Source organism: Aulonocara sp. 'chitande type north' Nkhata Bay, linkage group LG4, assembly GCF_057382095.1.
Source record: "Aulonocara sp. 'chitande type north' Nkhata Bay isolate Kocher_YH1m ecotype deep benthic linkage group LG4, A_spYH_male_GT1.1, whole genome shotgun sequence".
NCBI classification, from domain to species: domain Eukaryota; kingdom Metazoa; phylum Chordata; class Actinopteri; order Cichliformes; family Cichlidae; genus Aulonocara; species Aulonocara sp. 'chitande type north' Nkhata Bay.
This window is the reverse complement of record NC_141347.1, coordinates 21701919-21723984: the sequence shown is the minus strand read 5'-3', so window position 1 is coordinate 21723984 and position 22066 is coordinate 21701919. Positions and strand designations below refer to the sequence as shown.

At 40.9% G+C, this 22066-nt stretch overlaps 2 protein-coding genes and 1 pseudogene across 3 annotated transcripts; 1 reads left to right on the top strand and 2 right to left on the bottom strand.

Moving 5' to 3' along the window:
- Positions 1-11029: 11029 nt before the first annotated feature.
- Positions 11030-13454, bottom strand: LOC147332513 (methionine-R-sulfoxide reductase B1-A-like; annotated as a pseudogene). Its single transcript, XR_015128816.1, has 4 exons — positions 13319-13454; positions 13084-13226; positions 12853-12967; positions 11030-12752 (listed from the first exon to the last, which is right to left on the bottom strand). The product of XR_015128816.1 is annotated as a methionine-R-sulfoxide reductase B1-A-like (transcript).
- Positions 13455-13642: 188 nt separating this feature from the next.
- Positions 13643-15904, bottom strand: LOC147332512 (methionine-R-sulfoxide reductase B1-A-like). The gene is made up of 4 exons (XM_086289104.1): positions 15749-15904; positions 15062-15204; positions 14516-14630; positions 13643-14157 (listed from the first exon to the last, which is right to left on the bottom strand). Exons 1-4 carry the CDS (start codon positions 15801-15803, stop codon positions 14138-14140), a joined length of 333 nt encoding a protein of 110 aa, XP_086145230.1. The 5' UTR covers positions 15804-15904; the 3' UTR covers positions 13643-14137.
- A 531-nt stretch (positions 15905-16435) lies between these two features.
- On the top strand, positions 16436-20549 carry LOC147332511 (uncharacterized). The gene is made up of 2 exons (XM_086289103.1): positions 16436-16598; positions 18575-20549. The coding sequence occupies exons 1-2, from the start codon at positions 16445-16447 to the stop codon at positions 19360-19362; spliced, it is 942 nt and encodes a 313-aa protein (XP_086145229.1). The 5' UTR covers positions 16436-16444; the 3' UTR covers positions 19363-20549.
- The last annotated feature ends 1517 nt before the right edge of the window (positions 20550-22066 follow it).

Sequence of the window (22066 nt, the reverse complement as noted above, 5' to 3'; positions counted from 1 at the left end):
ACTATATTTCCCACCGCTGTGCCTGCAGGTGCGTGCTGGCGCCGCATCCCTGTGTGCACCACAGATAGAGATTTCCATAGCCGGAAGCCTGCCGATGGCGCGTACATGTGTCAGCCATTACAGCAAATTACAAATCCTGCACAGCAAAAAGCTGAATGTTCCACTCTCGTTGTGTAATTTCCAGTGTGAGGAAGAAGCTGTCGCCCATTTGCAAAACCCAGCAGAACTCTTAAAACAGGGGTGTCAAACATTAGGCCCTGAGGCTAGAGTGGCCTGCCAAAGACTCCAATCCTGCCCAATGGATGGCTTTGGAAATGTGAAGAAGGGCATACATTTGAGATTTTTAACTTTATTTTCACAAGTTTGTCAGCTTTTCGCATTGATAAAGACTTCCTCCATGTTCATTCATACTACACCAAAGTAAATAATTAAAAGATTAACCGTTAAATGAAAGAAAGTTCCAGTTTTTTCACTATGTACTATAGAAATGTATGATATTTACAGTGGGTTCACCATAAATCGCCCCCTTCCAAAACAAAAGACAAAAAGTTTGTGCAATAAGCTAAGTGAACTGTTTCTGTAATTTCCCATGTTTCTTTTTACATTTTAGGCCCAAAGCAGCATTTCTTTATCATGAAGAAAATTGAGGTGTTTTGTTAAAATTGCGCTTTTTTATGTTAAAATATCCCAGGGATTAAATGTGTGATTAAATTTTACAGTATCAAAAAGAAGGTCACTGGTCACTTAAGATCAAAGTGGGCTGCATGTGGCCCACAATATAAAATGAGTTTGGAGTCCCCGCCTTAAAACCATCATGACAGATGTTTGAAACCAGGATATACTCATCAAGCAGTGCAGAGGCAAGGCTGTATTTTCCTTTAAATGGAGCCTGAACCGTGTGTGTGTGTGTGTGTGTGTGTGGAATGAATATCAGCAAGACATTTCGTAGTAGTTAACTGCAAAGTAGTATATACGGACAAAAGAGCGTCCCCCTCTGATTCTGATGAATGTTCTTGTCAGGTTCTCATGTTTACTTGTCATGTTCTCATGTTGTTGCTAAGGATTGTCTTATTGCACTGGAGTCACACTGGGTTAAATATTTACACTTGGGTTTTAAGGGGTATTTATTATTTTCTTCATTATTTTATTTACGGGTTGTACGGAAGCCCCAAATGCAATTTCATTGTTCTCTGACAATGACAATAAATAAATAAATACAAAAATACAAAAAAAAAAAATACAATACAATGTTCGCTTTTCGCCTAGATTTCTTGTCAAAAAGAAAGTTTTATGCTCGTAATGTGCACGTTGTGCCTGAATCTCTCTTTGAAGCAACAACAGATGCCATGCACACTATTTCCTACATGCAATATGCTCAGTGGTGGATCCCTCAGGCAGTGAGGATGAATTCAAAGGCCCACAACAAAGCAGCTGCGAGGCCCCACCTTCCTAACTTTTATCTGCAAATGTAAGCAACCTCAGTGAGAATGACTGATGGACAGCGTGAAGGAGGAGATGGAGGACTGAACAAAATCACTCTGATCTCTCCAGCTGCGCACTTTTTTCTGCCCCCACAGCTTCCTCTTCTCCTCCTACCCACCATCCCTCGTGTCCCGCCACCTTCACGCAGGTGTATCAAACTTTTCTTCTTTGTTTTGCCTCCAGCGGGACCTTTGGAGTCCCAGACTTGCTCTGCAACTTTATAGAGACATCACTAAATGGATCAATGTAGTAAAGATCTGAGAGGAGAGATGTTCGGAGATTATGCAAGACTTTGAACGGCCTTGGAAGCATTAGACAGTGCTAGGCTCACATCATTCCTCAAGTTCAACATGGGAATAATTTATAGCTGAGGGAGAGTTCGCTGGCGTTCATTCTGACTTCACTGGAGTTAAATCTGGGCAATACCCCAAAACCAGGAGCTTCAATTACGTAGCAGTTATGTACGTATAAGCCTATGGATATGTTTTGCATAAACAAAAATGCACAAAAGCCTTCCCCGACTGGAAACCAGCTGCACATAACAATTTTCTATACGTCTTTCATCTTGACAATTTAATCTAAAATGCCTTTCGAGGAAGCATGTCCCTACAGGAGCCTCGTGTTTTCTTCTTCTTCTTTTTTTTAACTCTTATTTACTTTCTGTGCTTTATTGTAGCACCAGAATCAGGGGAGCAGGAATCTAAAGAGAACGGAGGGAATTAAACTGAATGACAATCATGTCATCACATAAGCCGCAGACCGTTTGGGAAATGCCTTCTTTTCTAATCCGCAGCTCTGTGGTGAAAAATGGGATCTGGTGGTTGGCTCTTAAGTGATATTGGGTGTGTGAGGAAGGGCGGAGGAGCAGGGAGACGGGGATGTGAAGGGTGCCTATATGTGTTTTTGCCTGTGTGACAGGAGCTGTGCATGTGTGAGAGAGAGAAAGTTTAAAAAGAGATGTTAAAAAAGAGACGGAGTATAGAGTTTCATGCCTTCGAGCTCAGTTTGGGGGATTCAGTAAGTCATGTGGCTCCAAATCTGACAGAGCTGCAAAGGTGAAGCAGTGCACTGGCATGCACGAAGACTTTTATAACTTCACGCTTTTATACTACATATAACCACGCGCCTGTGGAGCCCTATTGTTCCCTGTCTGCACGCTCATGTACAGCTTGCGGTACCCGGTCTCAGACTGTTAGTGAAATGCTTGTGGGCTGCTCTGTGTGGCTTCCTTTCACTGAAAGGCCCAGTCCTCCTAAATGTTGATTGCCATGACGTCAGCTCTAAACCTCAGCCCTGCCTTTTATGTGTCACTGTCACCATCTATTTCCGCCCACTGCGTGAAAAACAACTTTCTTTCCATCAGTGCAGTTCACTGACACGGACACTTGGGTTGAACACTGTGCTACTGTTACCGGGCCAGAACCGCCACCCAAATGGAGGCGCTCGTCCATTTTCACAATTGCTCGGCTGGTCCAAAACAATTAAAAGGGTGGGGAAAAAGATGCGAATTGATCAACTGAAGCGAATGCCCCATGTGTAACAAGTCTGTAAATGTGTGTCTGTAAATAAAAACACAAACAGTCATCAGGCGGGTGTTAACTGACTGTAATTACTGCTGTAAAAACCAAAGCAGTTTGTCTTCCCCCTTTTTCTGGAGTTTCCCATGTTTTCCAAATTCCAATCTGTCACCGCGGCTGTGAGAAAACGAGAACTGTCAGCCTCAAAATGAAAAGGGAGGGGGGAGAAAAAAGAAGTCTTCTGTCCATTGCCTCACAGTTGAGTCAGGTCTCACCTGTCCTGTGCGATCCTGCAGGCCAGAGGGAGAGCGAGCACGTGTGCCAAACTGTTTTTATGCTGCAGAAACAGGAGATAGGCTTCCACCCCCGTGGGCCCTGTCTGCGTTTCACTGGAATGTGAAATTGTGTGTGACTCAAACAAGCAAACCATCAGCTAAGGTGCTGATGGTTGTTCTGGCCAAGGGCGACAAGAGTGTACCAAAGACGTGACATATCAGACCTTGTGGGAGATAGATGAGGTGTGAAAAATTGGATTTTTCACTTTAAAGATTGACTTGTTTGGCTCATCTGAATCCAGCATTTGACAGTGTTAATATTGCTTTAACATACACGTGTCTGCATTATCTTTTCAGTTATCTTGTGCTAATGCATGCATTCAACTCGCATATTTTAAAGCAAAAGGATAAAAAAAATGGAGGGGATACAGCTTGGGTGTGTCCAAAGTCACCAAAATCTATGTTGCAGCCCCAAATTTTCACTTTCTTGTACAAACGAAGTGAATTTTCAGTTTTATACTTTGGCTATCTGAGTGGGTTTTTTTTTAAAGGTTATATTAAAAAAGTTATGTCTTTAATCTTAGTTGTAAATTCAACTTTTGCACATCAACACATTTATCATTTTGCAGTGGAGTCATGAAAAAATCTGCATATCTGCTCTCTTTAGTCAAACCGACACCGCCACACCCTCACTTTGTTCTAAAGCTGATAATCACATCGGGTTGTCTGTTAGCCTCATTCCTGTGGGAATGTATTCTGAGACTCTGACCTCTTCTTTTTAAACCCCCTCTACACCAACACACATAAAGTCACGCACACGCAGACCTTCTCCTTCTTCTTCTTCTGCCTTCAGCTCTCATCTGGACTCACTTTAGGTTTTGAGGGCTGTGATTTTTGGGGACACAACAGAGCTTGCTGGTCCAAAAGAAGTTTTTTTACTTCTGTGAACTCCCCCAAAATAAATTTTTAAAAGAATTTGGATTCTGTTCTCTTGACCGAGCAATCATTCGCTTCCTCCAATCATTGTTAAAGATACACAAGGGGGAAAAAAACGCAGACTGCTCTCTGTCGTCAGTGTCGTTAATATTGGCATAACACGGTGTTCTCTGCAAAAATCCAGGGCACTGACAAGCCAATAGGGAGAGGCTGAAGGACTAAGAGGAGCAATTACTGCAGAATAGCTCACAGGAGTTGATGGGGATGTGTGCTCTTCTGGCACAGAAGTAAATGGAAGTAAATGAAGGTTTGCGGGTGTGGGTGCTGAAGGTGAAGACATATTAATCTAAGAGTAATTAAGGAACCAGGTGTGTGTGTGTGTGTGTGTGTGTGTGTTTCACAATATGTGCTGAAGGGTTTATGATGGAGGTATGGAATTCCCCCCCATACATGGGGACAGATATGATCATACAAATAAACACACACATCCACACACACACATATAAATACAATACACACAGATATAATCTCACAGATATAATACACAATACAATCATTATTCTTCTTTTGGGTAGAGTGTCACAGAGTTCACATGTGCTTTAAAGAAACAGTATTTTGAGGAATGTCCTTTGTTTCCTGATGGTGAGTTAAATAAGAAGATCCATATAATTCTCCTGTTTGTACACTTAAGATGAAGCTAACTTGGAAGACGGCTCTTTTTCTCCAAACTTAAGCTCCAAAGCTCACGCATTACATCCCGCTTGTGCCCTATTGAAGCAGTGCGATGTAAAAACAATAATTTTCCTGCGGTTTACGTGCTGAGTTACTTCTTTGTCAGACGTTGCTCCTCCCTGGCAGTAAGTACCTATCTGGTGCATGAACCCTTAGGAAAACTGTACTTTTGCATTCTGGTTTTCATATAGATTTGAAAAACATGATTTGCTTGATTTTCTCTGTGCTAATCAGAAACATCCTCATGTTTGCTTTATGGCTTTATGTTAAGCTAAACTTACAGGCCGTAAACTGCCCCTTAATGATTTACACCAATCAGGCATAACATTATGACCACCTGCCTAAGATTGTGTCGGTCCCCTTTTTGCTGCTAAAACATCCCTGTTCCATGGAGGCATGGACTCCACCAGACCCCTGAAGGTGTGCTGTGGTATCTGGGACCAAGATGTTAGCAACAGATCCTTTAAGTCCTTTAAGTCCTTTAAGTCGCGAGGTGGGGCCAACATGCATCCCACAGATGTCCGATTGGATTGAGATCTGGCAAATTTACAGGCCAAGTCAACACCTCAAACTCAATGTTGTGCTCCTCAAACCATTCCTGGACCATTTTCGTTTTGTGGCAGCGTGCAATATCATGCTGAAAGAGTCCACAGCCATCAGAGAGTACTGTTTCAATGAAAGGGGGAACATGGTTTGCTTAGGTAGGTGGTATGTGTCAAAATCTGATTATGTGGATGGCAGGAACCAAGGTTTTCCAGCAGAATATTACCCAAAGCCTCATACTGCTTCCACTGGCTACCCTTCTCCCCATAGTGCATTCAGGTGCAAGGTGTTCCCCAGGTTAAGTGACGCACCTGAATGCCATCCAAATGATGTAAAAGACAATTTGAGTCATCAGACCAGGCCACCTTCTTTCATTGCTCCATTGTCTAGTTCTGGATTTCTTGAACCACTTTTGTGAGTTTGACATTCTGGCCTTTGTCAATTTGCTCAAATCCTCACACTTGGCAATTTTTCCTGCTTCTAACATGTCAACTTTGAAGACAAAATGTTCATTTGCTCCCTGATATATCCCACTCACTAACGGGTGCCACGATGAAGAGATAATCAGCGTTATTCCCGTCACCTGTCAGTGGTCAGAATGTTATGCCTGATCTGTGTATCATCACTGTACCCATCTAACATAGCACACTTTTAAAAAACTGTCAAACTGTTGATGTAGCTATCACTGCACACAAGCTCACAAAAATACCTCTTTTGCCTCTCACTGTCTCTACTTGTTGATCTTTGGTGAAAAAGTCATCTGAAAAATGTCAAATACTATACAAGTGACTGAGGCCGAGAATGATGTATGCTGTAGATTATAGGTTTCTGATTGAGTCGAGTGGAATGAAGAGCTTAGGCACCTCTGAACATTTTCTGCACAGAAGTTAGCAATTAGCATGACCAAAGGAGCAATTTTGACTATTACGACCACCCATCTGGGGTCTGTGGGGAGTAAAGGGTTTACAATTTCTATGCAACCCCATATGTACAGTACACAGTGTATATACAATGCAAATACAGACAGCCGGTAAGAGAAAAATGCAGGCTCAAACAAGGAAGGGGTGTGCATCGACATGCTCGCAGTCTTCTTTAAGTCGCACAGTATGATCTGGATGGCACATGAAGCATGCTTAGATTGTTAATGAAGATGATAGAGGATGAGCAGCTACAAATTGCAGGGAGTTCGGGTTAACTGACTGGGTGGGTGTAGTCTGGGTAAGGGGGTGGGATGTGAATAAAAAAAATGACTCTGTGGCACGATACCCAGAGAAAGGCTGAAGTAATTGCTTTCTTCTCTGCAGCACAATTTAAATGTCTAAAAAGATGTTTGTAGTGTGCAGTCATTTACTTAGACGTCAAAGACTTGTGACATTTCTCGGCATGCGCTGACAAAAACACTGCATTTTCCCAGTCTGTCACTGTTCTAAATATCTGCGAGCTTTTCAACTGAAATCCTAAACCTTGCTCGTATTTCCATAGCCTGAAGATAGCGCTTTGATAAAGGTTTCCCTGACTCCATTTGACCATTTTGGTGATCTGTGAGGCTGAACTCATATAGAAAAATAACAGGAAAAGTAAAAAGATTTGCATGACATGAGGGCAGAACCTTCCCAAAGTTCCTTCCTGGATTACAGTGCCCACCTTTGAGGCCTTTCAAACCCCGTATAGTCTCTGATCAAGGCCGGATAAAAGTTGTCATGTGGGCACACAATCAGCCAGTCTTGTTCTCCTCTTAAACCTCCGCTTTTATCCCTCAGTCGGTCCAGCATCCCCGAAACTAACGACCCCCACCCACCACCACCCTAGCCTGATCTGTGCAAACAATACCTGTGCCACACACCTCAAGTATTCCTTTGAAGCTTTTAGGACCAACCTGCGCTGCTCTCTCAGGGTGCTATCTCTCTAAAGCAGATCAGATAGCAGCTGAGTGATGTTTGCAAACATGTATATGTTCAAAAACCCTCGCCGTGTTTTTGAAGTCGGCGGCTTTCGCAGACAGGAATGTGATAGAGATGACAATAAAGTGGCAGAAGCCACTGAGATTTCACGTGTTGTTTATTTTGTTTTCATTGAGAGCCCTCATGCTGTAAGCTGTGCAGTGCGCTGCTTTGGCTCTTCTGTCTGCTTTTGTCTCCTGCATTTTGAAACCTTTGACATTTTGCTGGAAAGAACAGAAATGTGAGGTGGCCTATTGTTTCCTCCTTAAAGTAACTGTAGTTTTATAACTCTTCTTCCTGCTTTTACTATGTTTATAAGTCATCAAGATATGCTTTTTTGTATACCCACAGCACATAACATGAGTTCCAGTAAACCACACATCATTGAGGTGCGGTTTACCTTGCAAAGAGGATTTTCATTTCGGTTTAAGCCCTGTCTCCTTCGAACACATGCTGACCTGATAACTATGCCCAACCTGGATCGCCTCGAGTTTCCATCTTTCTTTGATCCAGAGCGGAAATCATCCACCAGTGTCTCGTATAAAAGCTTTGTTTATTCTTTCATTCGTTATGCAGGGAGATGGAGTTTTGGCCAACATATGTATGCCTAAAACATGTGGAGGGCAGGCCCTCAACGTATGTATGGATGGAGACATATAGTGGGTTAGCTCACATACTGCAAATATTACCCCCTGATGAAAGGATATCTCTTTATTTAAGTTGCAGTCACGCATTCAGGCACTTTATTCCTCCAGCAAAATGATCACAGCTTGCGGTGTGTGCAGACGCGCAGCCACTGGGTGACAGATGTTTTAGTGAGCTTTGCTACCTTGATGAACTTGAATCTAATGCCATGGCGTGTGGAAGCAAAATAAGCTCTTTTTTCCCCTTTTTTTCTTTTTTTGTCTGGCTTGGCTCAAAACAGAAGCAGGTGTAGTGCCCGTAAACATCCACATCTAAGCAACAGCCTCATATAGGGTACAATTAAAGCAAGATGTCCTGTGAATGAGTCACTGGCGCACACACACATATGGTTAGCCCAACCTCGAGGCTTGGCCTTTGGAACTGAGGAAGACTTTGGAGCAGTGGTGGTTTAATGTAATTAAGGATCCCATTTGTTTACGAGCAGGATGAGACACAGAGGTCAGTGGAAATAAAGTCTGTCTTGTGATTCTATCGGAGAATTGCCACTTCCTCCTTCCTGTTTGCTTCCTTTTGGCCATACAGCTGTGCTCAGATGCCAGCCAGAAAGGCTGTTCTCACAGATAGCAAATGCTAATTGTACTCCTGTTTTTGTTTTGTTTTTTTGTTGGAGGTGGGGTTGGAGCAATTTTCTTTTCCTCTCCATCTCTCGTTGTCACATCTGGTTTATCTCTGCATTTTTGTCTCATCCCAGAGGACAGTTTAGTCTGTGCACTCGTATGTTGACATTACAGAGAATGAGCAACATCTAATCAGTCACATGGAAGGTATTAGTTAATTAATGAGAGTTTGAGGTAAACACTGGAGCCAACATTAGGGTTAGAGCTGACAGTTTGAGGGATTGGGCCCGGTGTAGTCTGCCTGATGATTTAAAGTCTGTGGAAAAACTGAGCAGTACTTTAGACAAAGCTCTGACAGCAAGAAACACCCGACAAAATCACATCATATCTGCACATTTGTAGCTGCTGTTTTGATCGTGCTTTCCTAAAATGTTAGTTTATGGTTTTTTGGGTTTTAAAAAAAACTAGTTTAAACAAGTTTTTGATGCCAGCAGCTGGCTTGCAGAGAACATTTACTGCTGTGTGGTACATATCACATTTTCTTTTAACAAGGCCACGAGAAACTACAATGACCAGCTGCTGCTGTTTTTTGTTTCATAGTTTGCCAAATGTATTTTCCGTAGGTGACAGGTCTCAACTGCAGGCAAGCCACATTAGCAACCAGACTGCTTTACTATGCTGTTAATATATCTAGGATGTAATTCCTGCTAAAATAATCAAGGCCTGCTATGAAAAACACATCATTTATCAAGAGATGGCAGCATCTCTTGCTCCAAATCCAGATGCACTAACGTACCACAACACCATGAGAGATACTAACTTTTAAACTATGCGCTGGTAAGCATCATAATCCAGGATTTACAAAAAGACTGCTTTGTGGTTTTGAACCATTAAAAAATCTAAAACCTAAAATTAGCTTTTGCTTAGAGAAGGCAATTAGAAGCGTGCTAGACTTTTACCTTGGACTGTGGATGCAGTGACAACTTTATTTACCGACTGTGGTTTCAGTGTTCCCATTCAGGGATTTCTTTTATGGAATTGTATACATTTTTAATGTAGCGCTGCTTGAAGGATTGGAGATCACGACCCTACATTCAGCCTTGCGTCTTCCACACAGAAAAATACGCTGAGAAATTTGCGTCTCCCAGTCTTTCCAAGTGAAAGACTGATGCTCTTTTTCTATCCAGTAACATTTCTGTATATGTTACTTACAGGTTGTATGGGAGATGTTTGACCAGGTGAGATGTTCCACTAGTGTTTTGTTTTCGTTTTTTTGGGAAATGCAGCTGCAGAAAACATCAGCACCGCTAAAACGAGCAAAGAAGTCTATGCTTTAAATACTTTAACATCACAATCTATGAATGTTTGCACTTCCGTTCTTAATCCTCTGTCTGACAGCGAAGCTTTCATCTCCCCCTTAGATCTACCAGCCTTTGAAAATCAGCAGCTTCACACCTGCTCATCCTAGACACTTAAACAGCATGAGAGCTGTTGAATATACACCCACATGCTCACTTTGTTTAAAATTCCACCACTCCACCAGCCAAGAACTGCTGCTTACTGAGATATTTAGAAAACTTTACCAAGTGGAGAAAAAAAACCCCACACACGACCCCCTAACGTCTGTACCAGAGTATTACTGCTCAGCGCCCCATAACTGCAGGATCTAGATTGGGAAACAAGCTGCCGGCTTGAAAGGCAGACAGCACGGTGCGGTGGAGACATGATGTACAGATATATGCAGCACTCTCAATCAGTGGATCTTAGAAAAAACTCACCTAAATTCCATTAGAAAAAGAAAATCAGGCCTTATTTGTGCAGAAGCGTCTTACTTTTACTACAATTACTTAAAGTGAATGAACAACATCTGTGAAAAGTTGCTGATAAGTTCAGCATTGCTTTGTTGTTGCTGGCTACAGAGAATGAGGATAATTTGAGTGCAGAGAGCTGATAGAGACTTTCTTCTCTATTTACTCCAGTCATTCAGTTCACACTAATCAAGGTCAAGGTCACTGGACACTTTGTTAGGTACATCAGTTCAACCTCTTGTTAAAACAAATATCTCACCACCCAATCAGTTTAGGCATGTAGACGTGGTGAAGAGGATCTGTTCAAGTTCAAACTGAGCTTCTGAATGAGGAAGAAAGGTCGTTTAAGAGATTTTCAATGTGGTATGGTCGTTGGTGCCAGACAGGCCTGAGTATTTCAGAAACTGTTGATGGGATTTTCCCACACACATAGAAAAAATGTCAAGCGAGCAGCAGGTCTCTGGGTGAAAATGCCTTGTTAATGTCAGACAGTACAGGAGAATGGTCAGACTGCATGAAGCTGATAACAGTTGCAACAGTGAGTCAGATAAGTGCCCATTACAACCAAGGTATGCAGAAAAGCATCTCTGAATATGCAACATCTTAAACTTTGGCTCAGATGGGCTACAGCAGCAGAAGGCAGCAGAAGACTTCTTACTCCTCTCAGGTAAGAACAGGAAACTGAGGCTTTCAACAAAACTCCACAATAGAAGACGGGAAAAACGTCGCCTGGTCTGATCAGTCTCAACATTTAGTCAGAATTTAATGTAAACAACATGAAAGCATTGATCCATCCCTTCTTGTGTCACCGCTTCAAGCTTGTGATGGGGTGTAATAGGATGGGGTATATTTTCTTGGCACACTTTGGGACCTTTAGCACCAAATGAGAACCTTTTAAACACCAGTTACCCAACTATCGTTGCTGACTATGTCCATCCCTTTATGACCACAGTGGAACAACCTTCTAATCGTTGCTTCCAGCAGGATAACAAACAATGCCACAAAGCTCAAATCATCCCAAACAGTTTTTTTTGGATAGGACACTTTACGCAGATGACCTCCGCAGTCAGCTGATCTCAGTCCAATAGACCATCATTGGGATCTGGTGGAACAGGATTCTCATAAATGATGTGCAGCTGAGAAATCTGCTAAGAACAGGAAAGAAAGGCTACAGTTCCCACAGACTCATCAAAACTGGATAATAGAAGACTGGAAAAAAAAATACCATGAAAGCACAGATCCATTCTTCCATGCACCAACAGTTCAGGCCGTGACATGACAGTGAGTTCATTGTTCTCATTGGCCTCTACAGTCAGCTGATCTCAGTCCAATAGAGCATCTTTGGGATCTGGTGGAACGGGATTCTCATCATGGATGTGCAGCCAACAAACCTGGAGCAACCGTGTGATCCTATCATGTCAAAATGGACTAAAATCTCTGAGGAATATTTCCAGCACTTTATTAAGAGTTCTGAAGGAAAAAGAAGATCCTACACAGTATTAGCACTGTTTACCTAAGAAAGTAGCCAATAAATGTATATTGAACTGATGTACAATGTGATACTTTCATACAACCGTAAGGTAAATTAACAACTAAAATGACTTTAAATCAGTATCAATGCTCTAAGCCAAATTGGTGCAGTGTTTGAGGTACTTGGCAGGTACTATAGCACATGTAGGGCTCACTCCTTGAGCGCAGTGTGAATGAAGATAGTTCCTTATGATTCTAACTGTATGAGTCCAGTCATGAAACTCTGAGAGCTTTAGAGGTTGGGACCAATCAAACCAAAAGGGTTTTTTGTTTGTTTTTTTATACAGTAACATCATAGAGTGACTAATAATGCAGAAAAACAAAGCTTATTTAGGCTATATAGCACCATCAGCTGGTGGAATCACAAATTAGACATTGGCACACAGTCATTAACACATTTTCCCAGACATGGGTTAATTTAAACTGAGACTGTGGCTGATAAACATCTGACACTCTTTGCCCAGGGGACAAGTTAAAAAAAAAGTGCAAAGTTCAAACAATGTGGCTGAATTTGAGCTATTTCCTGTAGCTGTAGCTATTTTTTGTGTTGTATGCTCACAGTTGAACGATTTGTTTAGACCAGTCCTTTCTTCCTAGTGTCCACTTTCTCATCAGTGCCCAGGAGATCCATTAAACTTTATCCTGAGTACTTCATTTGCTGTGAACACATCAGCAGGAGGGAAAATTCTTGTCTTTCACTGCTCACTTTTCTGTCCATCAGCCTTTTCTGTTTAGAGAAAAGAAGAAACAACAGCTGGTTGCAGGTGGACAGTGGGGGTGTAATGTATGAAACCAGCTGTGCAATGTAGGAAACCCTTGATAGTCACCTTTAGGGATAAACATAAGTGAGCTGCTGAAGATTCAGAAGCGTGACAGCCCTTCTCTTGGTCCATCATACAAGAACTCGTGACCCAGTCCATTGCCACACTTCCCACAACAGACCTAAGTATTTTAATCCAGATTGTGCAAGTCAAACCTTATACCTGATTGGTAACAGTGTTAAATCACATCTAGTCCAGCTTATTATTTGAAGCTTCCTAACAAATGTTGTTTACTACCTTTATCGGTCCCCAAGCTTCAGGGTGTTTTGAGACACTGTCTTCACGGATAGTCTGTGAAAACGCCGGCCACGGAGAAGAGTGCTCGAACTTCAACATGCTTGAAAATAACTCGTGGCCACATTCGGAGCACACATATATACCTGAGAATGAGGAAAGAGGCACAGTCTTCTATATTTTTACAGCAGTGTCTTGTTACACAGTCACATGCAGCCTCACACTTTCTTTCACTCACCAGGCTGGAAGTGATTTTTATATTCTTCACCACCAGAAAAAGAGCAGTGAGACATTTCATCCATTTCAGTCAAAAGTCATCAGAGCCAAAGCAGTTTATCTCTACAGTTGCCCAGCTTAGGCCTGAAAAACCTTCGTGCACAGATCAAGTGTCAGCAGCTCCGTGACTCTTGTGTAATGCCCGATCCTTCTCTCATTGCTTCCACCTGGTGGCAATTTTCTGAAAAACTAAAATGCATACCTACTTACCTTCATTCACAAATACTGGAACAAAAAATTCATCAACCAAATGAATATAAAAATATAATCATTAACAAATAGTCTATTTATAATTTAAAATATATTTTTTTATTGCTGTGTATTCAGGTTATTGTGACCTATTACATAAAGCCTCTCTAGAGAGAGAGGTATATTGCACAGGAATCATTTCATTCAATGAAAAAAGGTTTGCGTGGCCCCTAATTTTCAACACCAAGCGCCTTAAACAAGAGTTTAGGACATTTTTTTTTTTTTTAAATGAGCAATCTTTGGAAAAGATTCATGGGACGACTGTGATAAGTACTGCACTGTCAATCGAAATAAAAACCAAGGAGACATGGAGACATTGAGGTTGTGATCAATAAGTTGCAAAGTCTGTGATGATTGCATAGCAGATGTGTTGAAAGCTGTCCTCTGTTCTTGCTGTCTAGTGAGACCATCGTCCATCAGAGCTCTGGTGCTCCCACGCTGGGCTTTGTCCCAGAGTACTTCATTGACTGTTCACACCTTTAGCAATGCAAAGAGACATCCATCCAGCAGCACTTACTCCTGAAATCTCACCTTACAGTCCATCAACTTTATCTGTGGACAAGGGACAAAGAAAAGGAGATGGAATATGTAAATCTTGATGAGCACAGTTAACTGTGAAACTCCTCTGAAGAAATGTTTAAACTCTGGTTTGATTTTAACTAATACCTTTGAGGACTGTGTCACAACAGTAACACATCCTTAGGCTCCTCTACACTACACACATGAACGAGGACATAACATTCTGGTTTTAAAGCAAATTTAAAGATGAAAAATAACATGGGAGCTGGTTAACAACACTAGAACTTTGAGCTCACTGCAAATCGCGATTCCTAGGCTCATATCACAAATTATAACTTGACAGGTACACTAGTCTCAACCTCGTGTGGAGAAATAGCCTGGCTGTTTATACCTTTAGGGATGAACTTCAGTGAGCTGCTGAATATTCAGAAGCGAGAGACTCCTTTGGACGGCCCATCATTCACAAATTCATGACCAAGTCCATTCCCACACTTCCCACACCGCACCTTGAACAAGACAAAAGTGACAGATAGAAGAGAAAAAAGTGATAGAAATTAATTAACCAGCATTTAGAGCAGCCAAGAAAGTCCATCACAGGAGTCCTCTGACTTACAGCCAGCTAGTGCTTGAGAGTAGGTTCAAGATTCCTTATTCGTCACATGCATAGTTATACAAGTATAACACACAGTGAAATGTAACATGACACGCCTCTCGACTTGTGCAAAAAGAGGGGGGTGGGGGGGAGGAAGAACATTATACATAATATATACATTAGGTGAATGTGCATTAGTAGCATGTATAAAGCAAGCAGGTGAATGAAGTGATATAAATCCTATTCAAACTGGTTCAAACTGATCATACACATGTGAAACTGCGCATGGGCAGTTGAAGAAGAACCTAGTCAATTAAAAACTTAAAACTATTTTAATTATGGTACCTTGTATGCCCCAGGCCTCTCCTCATGTTTGGACACACTGTTTTCATGGATGGTCTCTGTGAAAGCTGGCCAGGGTGAAGAGTGTTCGTACTTGGAGCGGCTGGAGAACAACTGGTTATCACACTTGGTGCACACATAAATCCCTGAGGAATAATAGGCAGGAGACTGTTATGTAACATGAAGCGATAGTGTCTCTACTGCAGTTTTAAAATAATATGTACATTTATATAATATATACAGTTATTATATATACACACAAACACACACACACACATATATATATATATAAAGATTTTTTTTTACATCGTTTGAAACACTAATTCTTTAAAGATATCGTTACCTTTTTAGCTGTGGTTAAGGGTATGTAAAAAAAAATTAATGACATCCTTGTATGTGAAGCTTAATCTAGTTTGGTAATCTGGTTGTTATGTAACTTGAACATGGTTACACAACAGGTTGAACGTTTTTCGCTATTTACATCACAATCACCTGCGACCATGGATATAAAAACAGTACTTCCTAATAGGTTTTATAGGACAATGAGTACGAGTTAGAACGAGCTAACCAGCAGTTTGAAAAGTTATTTGTGCTGTATTGGATAGTTCACCTGTCTCCAAAACCGATTAAGTTATATAGAAACATTAAATAAAATACAATAAGTTTAAACAAAAAAAGTCATAGCGGTACCTGACTTAAAATGGTCTTTGAAGACCTCTCCACCGAAGAAAGAGCAAAAAGACATCGCTTTTTCTTTCCGTATGTTCAACGTGAACCTACACTGAAGTCCACAGAAAGAACCGGTTGAAAACAAAACAACTTCCGGTCCAAGTTTTTGACCTTCAAACTAAAAGCATCCTGCTACTTTTTTCTTTTGTTTCTTTTTTCTTTTTTTGTGGGTAATGATCAATGACTGTATGGTACATTTCACCGTCATCCAGTGATTCCTTTTGTGAACCTGCAAATATGAAAATACAGCAAAACTTTTTTAATTATTTCTATATATGAACCCTCAATGTTCCGCATATTGAAAGGCTTCATCAATGTGAAACCTAGAGTATTTAGAGCACGAATTAAGTTCAGCTTTTATATTAGATTTTTTTCTGGATTGTTTTAGCCTCGATGTAATTTGTATTTTGCTGTTGTAACTCCCAAAAATGTGACTTCTACTTGCACATTCCGTGTACGCTCCAATTTTGAAAGGCCCAAACCGGAGGTAACATAGTGGCTTCTTAACTGTCCATAGGCTGTTGGGCTGATGCTCTGAGTACGTTGGAGTTTGTCTTTTTTTAAACAAACAAAAAAAAAACCAACTTTCTTTCTCTTTTTTTTGGTAACCGTTGCTGTTTTTGTTTCTTATCGCCCACCTGAGGCACGGACGCCACGATGTTTCAGTTCAGGTTGTTTGTTCACCAGCGCCTGTACGCTGCAGCTGAAGAGATCCTCGGGCAGATGGAGAACACCATCACGTTAGTTTTGCACGAGGCAGACGTTCGAGCTAAAGAGGAGGCGGAAAGTCTGCGACACCAGCTGAAATCAGGTTTAGGACGATTCTTTACATTTTTTTTGTCATGTTTTTTGTAGTCGTAGCTTTATAAACAGCTTTGTGGCTATGAATGATGTTCACGCATGCGCAAATAATTCACGCGCGGAATACCAGAAAGCTTTGCTCCTGCATAATGAGAGATAGTTCAATACAAAGCTAACAAATAGTAAGGTAGCACTTAATCATCACAGAATAAGATAAAGGTAGTTACTCCAATGATATCAGTTTGTTCAGCTGTGAAGTACAAACCATCGTAAATGCATTTCATCTGCTTTGGTGAATGAAAGTGACAAAAGTTGCACTGGTGAGGGAACGACAAGAAAACCCGCAAGTATAGTTTCATGCTGCCAGAAGTGACAAGGACTCTAGCAAGAAACATAACTGGAGAAGGGTGGTCGGAAAGTATAAGGAGATGGCAATGATCTGCAGCCACCACCTGCAAAACCAACACCTTTTTGTCTTATTGTTCTCTCTCCAGTGTACCTGCCATCACTTTCGTTTGTAACAAAAGAGCTGAATTTAATTTGCAATGGTTCCTGCTTCCTAACTGGGCAGATTGATATCCCTTAGGTCTGACTTTGTGGTATATTCTGATAATCAAGTGTTCCCTAGCTCCAGGTGCTCCAGGTAATAACTGACATTCACAAGTATGCTCAGTTACATAGTTATATAAATTATATATATGTTAGATAAAGCATTTCTTGGCAAAAATGCAATGTGAATGTTGAAAATTTGAAGATTTTGCCTCAAATATTAAAAAAAGATTTTTTTTAAAGATACTCCATAGGACGTCTTCACCTAACAGTATTTAAAAATGTGGACGTGCACACGTTTACTCTCACGAGTGAGTTGTGCATCGTTATTACCTAACACTATTTAAAAATATATGCACACACACATTGATACACACCTGCCTCTGTGTTTCTCTTCCAACCAAGCAGTCTGAGTCTATGACTGTCTTTTATACAGTCATTGATCTGAAGGTGCTGAATTTGTATCCACCAATCAGGAGCAGCTTGTGTCTCTTTCCTTATTTTTCCTACTGAAACTCAGAAGAAATCACTGCTGAGATACCCAGAAACAAACGGTTGCCACACGAAAACCTTAGGTCCCACTGACAAACTTTTGACACTACGAGCACAAGGAGATTTTACTAAAGCAGGATATGTGTTTTTAAAAGACACAAAACGCTAAACATTTGATACCAGAACAGTTTCTGTAAGCACAAAGTATGCAGAAGAAGTTAAGTGCCAAAAAATGTGCAGGAGGGTAACAATAATGTGAATGTATTCACATTAAGCAAATGCTTAAACAGGAGATAGTTAGTTCGTGATATTATTCATTACACTTACCTAAATTTACTGATATCGTATTAAAGACATTGGCCTGGATAGCAATAGCAATTTATAGCCAGCAGCCTGTCTTATTTATGTTTTGTTTTTGTTTTTTTTTTAATACCATTTTCAAGCAAATATATTATTTTTTCTTTTATTTTGATTAGAATGAAGATTTAAGGTCGGGTGAACTCCATTGGATTTTTGGTTTTTGAGGGGGCCGCGTTACTCTTGACTTTAAGGCTTGACTGCTTTAATCCAATCCAATCCAATTTTATTTATAAAGCACTTTAAAATACAAAGCACAGGACCAAAGTGCTGTACAGAAAATAAGTTAAAAACAATAGAATAACAGAAAATAGCAAAAATAAATAAATAAACACATAATACATGAAAAATTAAAACAGCCCTATATTAAAAAACAAGATAAAACAGCATAGAATCCACTAAAAACAACTAAAATAAAACCAAAATCTCACATGTTGGTCTCTCTTAACTCTATTTAGAGGTGTGAAGAGCACTTTTCCAGAAACTCTCAGGACAGCATTTTCTAGCACTTACATTTATTTCCATTTAAAAGCAAAGAGGAAACCCTACAGGTGATTGGGTAACATTTGTGGATATTTTCCTTTGTAGCTGAAGAACTTCCAATGACCAACAGTGCCGTCCAACATGGAGATGAATGTGACTCCCCGCTGCTGCAGGAGTGCGAGGGACCCACAAACACAGAAGAGTTTGACTTGACACCGAGCCCTGAGAATCCAGGAACCCCTGAGCCCACTGCAGATCTAAGCAGTAACAGTGGGAACTACTGCCTGGTGGAGAGGCCTGAGGTGAAGATGGAGCAGGAGAAGCATAGGAATGAGAGTTTTTTCTCTCCTCCAGGAACTGTGAAAAGTGAGGAAGAACAGTCGGACACGCAAATACATGAAATGCAGATGCTTTCTTCAAACTTGTCTGCAGCAGTTAGTGAGGAGACGGAGAGAGGAGAACAGGCCATAACTGTGAAACAGAGAGCAAAGATGATGCAAGGTGACGGCAAGAAAGCCCAAGCAGCTTTGTCTTATAAGAACTGCTCGGTTAAAAGGAAAAAAGGTCGCAAGTTTTGCCATTTGTGCGGGAAGCGTTTTCACTACACCGCCTCTTTAATGAAGCACATCAAAACGCACGAGAAGTGTACCAGTTGCATTATTTGTGGGATGAAATACGGGTGTCCAAAAGAACTTGTTTTCCATTTGAAAAAGAAACACAGAGATGCATATTTTTGTGATGTTTGCGGTAAAACTTTTTTCAAAGTCCGCAGCCTCCAGACTCACGAAAGAAAACACACACTGACGAAAGAGTTTGTGTGTCAGGAATGTGGCAAAACGTACCGGTATAAACACTGTTTGATTACGCACATGAAGAGCCATTCTGGGGAGTAACCATACCCTTGCGATATTTGTGGTATGCGCTTTAGTCAAAATTCATACATGACATGACACAAGACCACCCATATGGGCGAGAAGCCTTAGCCTTGCTATATGTGTTGTTTGCACCTAATCTCAAGTTGCATTTGCAAACATGTATCAAAGCAGAGTGATCCCTTTTTTTCCCGTCTAGTTGAAATTGGATAGCTTTTAATATCATCCACTTAACACGACTGTGCCTGATGTGGTGTCAAATAACTGTAATTCATAATGTTTGGTTTGCTTTAAAGACCATTGCATCATTTCTACAGCTATATGCTGCTGTTGGTTAACACGATTTTGCTGTTTTCCCTAGTGGGCTTTGATGCAAGATTAGTTCAACTTTGACTGCATGAGTACGAGTGTAGAACAACACATCTGCAGCTCTTGTTGCCCTCTGTGATGCTCTGGTGTTGTGAGTTTAATTTCCACAGTTGACACTAAGGTTTAACATTACGGTGATCCACTTGTCTCTGGCTGCAGCCATGACGTGCATACATTTAGATGGTAAATGGTGTTAAATGTAATATTGGTATGTGTATTGTCTCAGATCTGTGGATAATGTAGATAATGTATGTGGATTTTTTTCAATATGTTATTACTTCATAAAACTCTGCATTTTGATGGATTAGAGTCTGGGAGTCCTTTGAATGAAGGGAAAGAAGCTTTTGATTATTTATTTTTAAACGATGTCTTTATGATGCCACAAAATTAGGAAGTTCAGTAGATTTCATAGGAGCTTATTTGTTTCTTTGTGTCAATTTTCAACAGTTTTCCTGTTATTTTGAATTCCAGTAAAACTTCTGAGAAAATGCCTAAATCAGGATAAAGAAACTTCATTTGTTTTTTGTATTTATCAACTACAATACTTCTTTGACTGAAAGTCATGATCTAATCGCAATATTTGATGATCTCATAATGAAAAGACCTTTGTAAATATATACATTTTTTAAGTGTTATGAAAAAGACAACAATCAGAGACTCGGAATGTCAACACACATACAGTAACTTAATTAAACTCCTGCCATCATGGCTTTAAAAAAAGCATTAAAAGTCATTTAGGTTGTTGCAGTTTCTTTTTTGGTGTGTTGGGAACTAGATCACCACCCTTCAAATGAGATTGTGCATGGGGTGTATCCTAATCATAAATAACTTTTCTTTACATTTTTATCTACTTTAGCAAATTTAATTTTGTGCTATTTTGCAACTGGCAGCATGCTGACATGCTGAAGTGAGATTGTGATGTTCTTGCATTTAAATGCTTGAATGTTTTCTTTGCAGGATGAGAGATCAAAATAAAGAGGAGCAGTTATGTGAGGCTGTGGATAGCATCAAGGAGAGCGCTCTCAGTGGTGCTTAATGGAGTAGTTTTGGGGGAATTGCTGTTTAAAACTGGCCCCTGGGCTCAGAAGATTACACATGAAAGAGAGGGTCATTTTGATAATAGTTCTTTCAAAGCGGTTCTTGACTGCAACAATGAGACTTAGCAAGATCAAAAAAGTACGAACACTTTATAAGAGTAGAGGAGCTACTAAAAGCACACGACAGCCTAAACCCATTCACAGTGTTAACTGAGTGTTGTTTTTTGCCCTGACTCATGCTTCTTATTAAGTGCACCTGCTTAAAACCCTGTTTGCCTTTAGAGCTGCTCAAAGTCTCTTAAATCACCTTTCTGATGCTCATTTAGAAACTCATGTTGCAGTTTGAACTGGATTAAACACCCTGATTATTAATTTTCAGTTGGAAGAATGAAACACCTGCACTCTGTCTGCAATTACTTGGTCATCTCCAGTGAAGGTGAAAGATCAGAAGGGTTATGACGAAACAAACCTGACCTCTCAACTGGAGCCACTTCTGACAGTGCACGGACTATGCTGTCTTTGCACCTTTGTTAAATGTAGCATTTAGATTACTTCTGAATCACTGAATGTTGTTTTTATGTTACACCGTGAGCCCCAAAAAGCCACGTGGGTCTGTTCTCCTATGACAGGGGTAGGGAACTCCAGGCCTCGAGACCGAGTGTCCTACAGGTTTTAGAAGTGTCCTTGATCCAACACAGCTGGTTTCAATGGCTTAATTACCTCCTCAACATGTCTTGAAGTTCTCCAAAGGCCTGGTATTGAACTAATCATTTGATTCAGGTGTGCTGACCCAGGGTGAGATCTAAAACCTACAGGACATCTGCTCTCGAGCCTGGAGTTCCCTACCCCTGTCCTATGAGATCACAGGAGGGGCCGTAGGGGTTTGGCGCTTAGTGGATTGGGTGGCAGTCAGAGGCAGAGGTCTTGGCCCCCCAATCTCTAGCCTCCAAAATTGGCTTGTGGTGCATGGGATGTCACCTCACTGGTGCGGAAGGAGCCCAAGCCTGGTGTGTGAGGTTGGGAGTTAGCAAATATATATATAGTCTGGCTCATCTCAATGCATAGCTCAGGCTCTGGAACCAGTGTTCAGGAGAGGGGTTAGACTCTGTTCCACTCTGGAATTCACTGGCTGTATATTAGGATTTACCCCAGTGGATTAGAGAATTGCTTACCTGTGCCTTCAAGTCGGGAAACAGGTCCTGACTATCGATGGTGCCTATACACCAAATGACAGTTCAGTTGTTGTTGTCTGTGTTTTTGCATCTTATCTCCCACCTGAGACAAGGACGGCATGACGTTTCAGCCGTGGTCATTTGTTC

Bases quoted from the DNA above. Each gene is read 5' to 3' on its own strand.
- LOC147332511 (XM_086289103.1), top strand. From the start codon at position 16,445: ATGTTTCAGTTCAGGTTGTTTGTTCACCAGCGCCTGTACGCTGCAGCT. The intron at 16,599-18,574 runs GTTTAGGACGAT...TTTCCTTTGTAG, and splicing joins GCGACACCAGCTGAAATCAG to CTGAAGAACTTCCAATGACC.